This window comes from Athene cunicularia, assembly GCF_003259725.1.
Source record: "Athene cunicularia isolate RWA chromosome 2 unlocalized genomic scaffold, athCun1 chr2_part1, whole genome shotgun sequence".
In the NCBI taxonomy this organism is placed as follows: domain Eukaryota; kingdom Metazoa; phylum Chordata; class Aves; order Strigiformes; family Strigidae; genus Athene; species Athene cunicularia.
In genome coordinates this window covers 149500528-149509674 of record NW_020799095.1, presented here as the reverse complement: position 1 = coordinate 149509674, position 9147 = coordinate 149500528, and the positions used below count along the sequence as shown (strand labels likewise).

Genomic DNA, 9147 nt, shown 5'->3' with positions numbered 1-9147 from the left:
AAAAAAAAAAAAAAAAAGCCACAAAACCTAGTTTTAGCAAATTTTAAAATATTTTTCAGTGTATCAAGTGATAAAATGTACAGTATCACAGCAGACCTAGGCAAAGAGAAATACCCAATAAAGAATCTTTTTTGAAATATATAATCCCAACCCTAGCTACATACATCAGTGTATCTATCTGTGTATGCGTATAGACACACAGAGTGCACAGTACTTGTGTGTGTGTGTGCATGTGTATGGATAAAATGCAGGGATGTATGTGTAAGGGTAAGGGAATAAAATGTCATTGACTTTTCCACAGTTTTGTATGTAAAAGTTTACAACTATATGTAAGTTTTTCTACTATTGTGAACCTTTTTTACTTAAAAATAATTCCTTTTTGGAAAATTTTAAGTTGTGATATGCTATCATTTTTTTGAAGTTTAAAAAGAAAAAAAAAAAGATTGACTTTTTACCAGTACCTATTACAGAGGGGGAATCTCTTCTGTAAAATTGTATTTAGTTTAAATATTAAAGAAAAATCTATATATGGAATTGTAAAAAGTGCTGACATTCCATCGTGGCAGGACTTCAAAGCTGTTTCCTAAGGCTTTCTGCTGCAGAGAGACTCGAACAAAAGGAAAATGCCTCTGTTAAATGTTTTTATAAAACTGCTCCATCAGGTCTATACTTAAGCTATATTTTCTAAAGCCTAATCATCCTTTAATATGCTGCATATAAATTATCAGCATGGTTGCACTTTCTCAATAATAATGTATGCCCTGCAATTGGCTCATGATAAGGACTTTAGTTTTTTAACAAAACAAATAGTACTTTGGGCAGAAGGTAATATTTATATAGGTACCTCAAGAAAAAAAAAAAAAAGCCTGAATATGCTGCATTTTGTTCCTTTAACATTTTTCATGTAGCATTTGTTTGCTTTTATTATAATTTTTTCTTTTAGTAGGTTACTAGCTACCTGTTTTGCTTTGGGGGACCCTGCTAGCGTTTTAGACCGTTGTTTTTATTGATCTCGTAGAATGTAGTATCCTTCCTTGGTTTCATGCAGTAGTTCAGGATGGGATTTGCCCTGCATCGTGTACACAAGGGGGAGGGGGACCACGAGGAAATACGCTTTACATAGACTTCAGGAAAAGGATACTATATTTCTAAAACAGACAATACATGTTCCTAAATCTTAATTTTTTTTTAATTTTGCTCTTACTGCTTTCTTGACTCCTTTCTCAAACGCAAGTGTGGAGAGGGGCAGCTTATTAATGGAGGAAAACCCAACTGACCAAACTTGCCGTGTTGGTCGGTGTTTGGGGGGGGATGGGATGTGGGCTCGGCCACGCTGGGCGCCGAACCCCCCAAATGCCAGCTTTGGTCTGAGCTGCACCCCGTGTTGGAGCAGGGTCCATCCTGCTCTCTGGCCGCTTGCTAGTATGGGTGCATCATCTACTTCATTTCCAAGTCAGTAAAAATCTAAAATATGCAGAGATGGCGAATTTTTTTGTTGAGAACTGTTGAAGGAAGCTTCAAAGGCTGTGAAAAATTGAGCATTTATTGTCATGTTTTTAAGCTTAGGTGGGTCCTTTTCCAAGTTTGTTTTACAGCTTGCAAGGTAAAATAGTTTGCACTACTTTTGCAATAAACTCATGAAAAACCTAACAGTTTCTGTTCTGGTTTCTTACTGTATATATACAACTAATACTAAAGATTTAGCGTAGTGTTTTTCACCTCAAAACATAAGATGTGTAACAAGCTCAGAATGCTGTAATTCCTGACAAAATAATGATGTGAATGATATTTTATAAAGTTATTTTGTATGGTGTCAATTTTGTTTTGCCTCATAGTATGTCAATAAAATAAAATTCCTCATCTTTACAAGTTTTTGTTTGATGTCTTTTTATTTAATTCAGCCATTTTCTGCAGTTATTGTACGCCGTGAGAGCGTTTTTCCTGTGAGCAGAGTGGGAAGTATCATGGTTGAAGTAATTTTCCACAGTGAGTAAAGAATCACAGAATCATAGAATCATTTACATTGGAAAAGTCCTTCAAGAATGAGTCCAACTGGTGACCTAACGCTGCCAAGCCCACCCCTAAACCCTGTCTCTAAGCACCACAGCTACACGTCTTATAAATGCCTCCAGGGATGGTGACTCAACCACTTCCCTGGGCAGCCTGTTCCAGGGCTTGACAATCCCTTCAGTGAAGAAATTTTTCCTAATATTCAATCGAAACCTCCCCTGGCATGACTTGAGGCCATTTCCTCTTGTCCTATTGCTTGTTACTTGGGGGAAGAGACGGACACCCACCTCCCTGCAATCTCCTTTCAGGTAGTTATAGAGAAAGATAAGGTCTCCCTTGAGCCTCCTTATCTCCAGACTGAACCCCCCCCAGTTCCCTCAGCTGCTCCCCACAGGACTTGTGCTCCAGACCCTGCCCCAGCTCCGTTGCTCTTCTCTGGACACACTCCAGCACCTCAACGTCTGTCTTGTAGTGAGCAGGGGGGAGACATTTCATGAGTGAGGAGCTGCTGAATGCCACTAAATAGAGAAATCCCAGGATATGGGTAAGAAGTCCCTGTGTACTATGCAAATAAATTATATCACAGCATTGGTGCTGTGTTTTTCTTGCTGCCGGAGGTCAGAATTGAATCTAAAATCATTGACTACTTAGTCTGTAGCTCAGAAACAGAAGTCCCAGTGGCACATTGGACATCCTCCTGGAGCAGAGGTCATTATACTATACTGAATTTCGCTCTGCCAAATTGTAATCTAAATTTAAATGTGCTGGTCTGGAAGCTTTTTTTGTGACGAGAGAAGGTCTCTGTTGTCTGAGAGCAAAAAAGTTCTCCTAGTGCCATTGCCCTCCCCTGCACCACACCCCTTAGGTGCACTGCAGACGTTTCTGGGGGGGCTCGCCTGCTCTGTGCCCAGATTTCCAGGGGCAAGATGTGGTGCTTTTAACTGAGTGCCTTACAAGTTATAATCCTGAAAATATTATGGAAAGTAAGTATTTTGAAAACCACTTGCCTGAAATCCTACCTTTTCTTGCTTTCTGAGTGAATACCCAGAGTGATCAATTTTTAAATAGAAACATCAAGTGAAGGGGAGGGGGGGTACCAAGAGAACTGCAAGTATGCTGAGGAGCTCTTGCTGGGAGCCCAACCCTGCAAACAGATCAGTTTTACTCAACAGTATGAAATAGTCACAGCCATCTCATCCATTTTAGGCAGAGCTTTATTTTTTCCCTTGTTTTTGAGCTATTACTTTGAATTGGATGTGGTTTTGCTCTGTGTCAAGCTCTTGGGGAAAACAACTACCACTTACTGGTTTTGATGGCAACAAGCATTGCCAGATGCGAGGTGTTAGAGATGGTTGTGGCAAATTTTGGCAGCTCTGAAGTCCCTGTTGAGGACTCTGGCTGAATGAATCCAGAAGGGTGTTCAAGTTCTTGTGGCCTCGTTAATTGACAGAATATGTTCATCATCCCGCAGGAAACTTCTAAGAGGGATGAAATATGGTAATTTATACTTAGTAACCACAGTTGTTTTGTCATTTTTGCAAGCTGAGGAAGCTTCAATTCCTTTGAACAGCCTTGGCTGGGGGGAAGAGATCTCACAAGCTAGTATTGTAGGGGAAAAAAAAGTAGAAATAGGTATGTAATAATAGATTCATCCTGGAAAGTATCCCCCGGCCTGTGTTCCACTGTCTAAAATCCCTGAACACCTTAAACAGGCCAAGATAGGCCTGGTAATCCCAGCAGCTTCCAGCCTCGCAGCTGGCTTCCCTGCAGCGCAGGAACACTCAGCAACTGCAAACTTTGTAAACTAAAAATAGCAAAAGCGATGTGTCTCATACGCAAGGCTGGCTGCTTTCCACTTCAAAACCCTAAAACGTCTGTAATTTTGTCGAGATTTAGTTGTCTACAGTGAAGTCTCCCGTACTGGATGTGGATAGGTAGGGACTTGATCGCAGCTTTCCAGTACCTGAAGGAAGGTTGGCCTTGGCCTCGTGGACTTTCCTTTGGGCGTAGGAAGCGGCTGTGTCAACCCAGGCTGTGGTGGATGAAGTACTCACAGTTCTGATGCACGGGCCATGAGTGTGCTCCTCACCTGAAAGCTTGGCAGGAGGAAAAAAAAAAAACCAACACATCTTTCAAAGTAAGCAGGGGCAGTTGTGGCAAAGCAGAGGGATTGCAGAGGCCCAAGCTGTGCAGCATCTGCTCAGGACCTTCAACACCAGTGAAGAGCTTGGTGCTGGTGGGGAAGAAAACCCTGGAAAGGGTTTTCCCCACCTAAAGGGAAAAGTCTGAGACAATCACTTTTTCTTGCTTTCCCAGTTATTTCAGCAGTAGTTAATGGATTCTAGGTGAACTATCCAGCTGCAGAGTAAGATGCAGGCTGTGTGCTTTGATTTGTTCAAACGCTCCTCAGTCACTGTTGGACCAGTCTGAGGAAGTTCATTTAAAGCCTATAGCTTGTAGCTAAAGCTTTGTAATAGCTTGTGAACATGGCTTTTGATTTACTGCAAGGGATAAAGGTGCACTGCAAGTGGACTGGGCTGTGTCCGTCGAAATCTTATACCAGTGTCCCATGGTATCATTTAGTCTATTTGCACAGCTGATCTCACTTGAAATGTATCTCCTTTAGTCTGTAGCCCAGTGTTAATGTGCTGGTTTGGCATTTCTGGTTGTGGAGGGTTGACGTGCCCCCAGCTGCTCCTTCCCTCCTCACCAGGACAGAAAGAGAAAAGAGGATGAGGAAGCTCATGGGCTGAGGTAAAGACAGGGAGATCACTTACGAGTTAATACCACAGGCAAAACAGGCTTGACTTGGGGAAAATTAGTATCATGTCCCAGTAAAAATATTTTGTCTTCAGTCCCAGGATACCAGTACTCCCAGTTGTGTCAGCACAGGCACACATGGACTGGCTCATGGTGGTGGTTTTTGTCCTGGACACTTGGCTGATCACGCTGAGACTCCTCCCCAGGCTCACGAGGTACTAGGCTGTAGAGCAGTGACTGAAGAACGTATTGGAGATTTTTTTTCTTTTCTTCTTCTTTTTCTAGGGTGTCTAAAAGCAGAGTTTCTGCGTTACCTACCAAATGTCAGTGGTAACAATCCGTTGACAAGCTGAGTGGCAGCTGAACCAAAGTGCCAAAAAATCCAGGAATGATCAGCCGCCCCTGCAGATTATGAATGGTGGGAGATACGTACTTGGGGCTGGTGGCTATTTTGGTACCTTTCATCCAGTCAGCAATACTGTCCTTCATAACATACACCTGGCACCAGGACTGGCTTTAAAAAAAGAAGAATCACCTTTTCAGAGGGTTCTGCATAATGGACAACTGGATCAACTGCAAAGACCAAACTGGTGGTGGAAAACGCCAGGTCTAAAACTAAGCAGACCTGTAATTTCGGTTGAGTGCCCTAAAACTTACCAGTCTTCACCTCAAAATACACGTGCCCAGCACCAAAACCTCTTTGCCAGGGCTGTCTGAGGTCATTCAGTTGAGACCCACCTCATGTAACGGTGGAGCAGGTGCTATTTGGCCTTACCATAGCACCAGTTCAACGACAGAGGTTGCCAGCTCTGGGATCAAACTATTCCTCTGTGACTCTTCAACACCACCAGTGTGACGGCCGGTGTTTATGGGCCCCAAGTGATTGCTCCTGTTGTCCTCTACCCTTTACACTACAGAATTACCGTGCAGTTTTGTGCTAGAGTGCAAGCAGGTTTTTTTTTCTCCCCCTAAAGCCAGCAAGTACTAGACCCACTGAGTGTTGACCAATGCCACACAATTTAAATATCCTACTGCAAGCACCCTCCCCCTCCAAGCTGACAGCATCCAGCCCTCAGTTCCCCTCAGATCTCCATGCACTTTCAATAATTGTATTTTTAAAAAGCAAAACAACAGCAGTATAGTTCTGTATACTCACTTGGGAATTTCTCCAGGGATAAAACATCACCTTGCACTCATTGCAGCGTTCCTGATACAATTTTGATTTATGGTAGCTTTGGGAGAATTTTTTATGGTGCAACATACTTTGATCTTTTAAAATAATCAGAGTTATTTATTGTGTGGCTCAGTAGTTTTACTCCTCTTCCAGTCTCTGATCTGACCTGCCTAACCCCCATTTTTGCTTTTTTAGAAAAAATCTGGAGCGTGGCAGATTATGGAGTTGCTAGAGCCTTCTGACTTGTGTTTCCTTTCAACAGCAGTTCAGTGTATTCCTGCCTTCAACCTACGAGGAGCTGTCAGGATTATCCTGACAGGGAGGACAGAGTTTCCTGGTAACTCCACTACGCCACCCAACTTAGGGTCTTGCTTGAGACATCTCCCTTCCTGACTATTTAGGGCAGGTTGCTGCCCAGCTTTTTGGGGAAGGACGATTTGTTCCTCAGTAACATTCCTGTGCTTGTTTGGAGCATTCTTCACACCCAGGGAGAGATCTTGGTCACTCGTCTCTCACTCTGACTGACCATGACACCGGGCAAGCATTAGCTGTTTATCGGCAGAGATTAGCTGGTTAACATAACTAAGACTCCAATGCAGACTAGATCTAGTTAGTACTGCTGATAGAGACACTGAAAGCATGATTTAGCCTCTTGTCCGCCCTTCCCCTTCTGGAAAGAACTATAGAAAGACTCTACATCAATTGTCACTTTTCATACAAAACATTTACTTTAAAAAGTTGTATATAAAGTTCTACACAGGACACTTACCATTTCTGTAGTTAAACCCCCCCCCCAAAAAAATAACCAACCAAAACCAAAGGAAACATCCAGGTCTGTCATTCAAATAATAGCAAAAGGGTTGCTCATTCTTAACAATCCACATCTAATAGACTGCAACGTGCATTTTGGTAGAACACCACGGACAAACCACAAAGGTAGAGTTCATCAGCGAAAAAGGTTCTAAATATACGTATTTACATCATTATCTAACACATGTCCTTTTTATCACCACAGCCACAGAACCACATTAGCTCTTGGAATGGATCTCATCCTCTACCCTGTTTCTGTGCCACTGTGGCTATTGAAGCTGCATTACAGAAGTAGCTGTTTTTACAAAAGACTTTTTAAATGGGCTTGGTCCGGTGCGAATGCCCTGGCACTGTTCCAGAAGACTGAGGGTCTGACTGGTTACTGGCTCCCCAAGAAGGAGAAGGCCGAGGACAGTAGACACTGTGTAAAACACCTCCCCTCATCTCATCTTCCACTCCAAGGGGAAACAAAAACTGGGGAACAACTCCCTGCTAGTCTGAGGGCAGAAGAGCTTTTGGACTGAAAGCTGCCCTTGAGAAATTTAAATTTGGACTATGATTGTCTGAAGAAGTAATTTAAAAGGATCTGAGCAAGTTCTGCTGTATTAGCTCTTCTTACCCCACCATGCTCCTGAGGGAAGAATTCTGTTCTTCAAAATAAAAACATCAATTTCTAAACTTCTTAAAGCAAAGGCAGATGGCTCAGTATATAAATATATCCAGCATCTGGATTCTCAGTCACAAAAATAACATAATTTATACAATAAAAAATGGATCAATTATGAAGCAATTCTCTGTTGGCCTTAAGACCCAACATCTTGATCAGCAGCTTTATCTTCACCCTCTTCCTCCTCATCCTCTTCATCATCTTCTCCCACTTCTCCATCTCGCTTCTCCTTTTCAAGCATTTTTAGGTATTTGCTAGCTAGGATCTTCTTTGGCAAGATATCTGGAAGGTAGAATTGTTTCTCTTAGAGTCAGTTTGAATACTTATATTGCCTAATTAAATAGTTGCATCTGTATCTCTAATCTCTAACGAAATGAAGACATTGTTAAAAACATTAATATTTAAGTGAATAACTAGCTAAGTTAGTCTGACCTATACAGCTGTAAGAATAAGAGGAAATTACCCACTTATTGCACAAGTAACCAAAGATAAGGAAGATATTTTATGACTGCTTACTGGCAACTGTCTTTACTATCTGCTCACATACCATTATTTATTGGCTGTAAAATAGAATGCTCAACTACTCAAATACCTCAGACAGATTCAATAAGCCAGCTCTCCCATATTTGTCCTGTAGAAACGTTTTTTCTGCATTAAGATACTTGTTCAGGGCAATAATGATGGACCTGAAGCAAAGCAGAACTGTGTGCTCCAAAAGTATGATGTGCATAGGGAACCCTGATAAAAACTGGGGTAGGAGTATCTTATTCTTGACCTGCATCCTATGCCAACACCTCTTCTGAGCAAAGTTTTACAACAAAAAGGCGAGTTTCAGTAAAAAGCGTGTGTGCACGCACACATGTGTGTACATATAAAAGGAGAGAGGAACCATATAATTAACCCCTTTGAGAAACAAGCCTTACAGATTTACATGTGTAATTCTGGGGCCACGTAACTTCTCACATGAAGTTGTGCAGTGATCTTGTTTTATAGGCTGAAAGCTTTCAGATGGAGTTGCTGGAATTTAAGAAATGCTTAAGGCAATATGCTGAGAACTAATTAGCCTTCTGTAATTTTGAAGCACCGGGAAAATCCCCATTCACAAAGACATGTTTTCGGTGATGTAGTTTATGAGTTCTAGTTGAATGAAATACAGGAGATTAATGACCAGTAGGAGAATTGTGTCCTCACAAAACAATTCGGTAGGAGCAAGATTTCATTTTCCAAATTACAGACTGGATTTACCATCACGCTATAGATACCTGCAAGGAACTGAAAAGTCTCACACTCTTCGGCAGTATGAGACAGGTCACTGTAAGTCAGAGCGTTCTTCTCCTTGCCCCTGCCGTGTTTGTAGGAGTATGTAGCCAAATACTGAACAAAAAGCTCCTGAAAAATTAAACCAAACCCGTCAACGGATGAATTCACATATATGGCTGGCAGCGGTTTTCTTTAACTCCCGTTTAAAGGCAGAAGGGCCATGTTTAACTGTCCGGACACCGGGCACGCTGTGCGGAGTCTCTAACTTCAGAAAAGCTCCAGGTCGGGGTATGGTTCCATCTCCTGGGAGCGCGGACTGCAGGCTTGGCTGCTGGTACATCACTTCAACCCCAGCCCAGCAAGCGCCCCCGGGACCAGCAAGCAGCCGGGTCTCGTTTCCACGCGGGCGAATTTACGCGGATTTGGCAGGGGTACAAGTAAGACCCCCCCGCGCCGCGCCGGGGCT

General features: G+C 42.4%; 1 protein-coding gene across 1 annotated transcript; it reads right to left on the bottom strand.

Moving 5' to 3' along the window:
• Window positions 1-6955: 6955 nt before the first annotated feature.
• CHRAC1 (chromatin accessibility complex subunit 1) lies at window positions 6956-9021 on the bottom strand. Its single transcript, XM_026841528.1, has 3 exons — window positions 8911-9021; window positions 8684-8810; window positions 6956-7703 (listed from the first exon to the last, which is right to left on the bottom strand). The coding sequence occupies exons 1-3, from the start codon at window positions 9019-9021 to the stop codon at window positions 7558-7560; spliced, it is 384 nt and encodes a 127-aa protein (XP_026697329.1). The 3' UTR covers window positions 6956-7557.
• Between the last annotated feature and the right edge of the window lie 126 nt (window positions 9022-9147).

Coding starts and splice junctions, on each gene's coding strand:
- CHRAC1 (XM_026841528.1), bottom strand. CDS start 9,021: ATGTACCAGCAGCCAAGCCTGCAGTCCGCGCTCCCAGGAGATGGAACC. Junction 8,811..8,910: donor GCGTGCCCGGTGTCCGGACA/GTTAAACATGGC, acceptor TTAATTTTTCAG/GAGCTTTTTGTTCAGTATTT. Junction 7,704..8,683: donor GACTTTTCAGTTCCTTGCAG/GTATCTATAGCG, acceptor TCTACCTTCCAG/ATATCTTGCCAAAGAAGATC.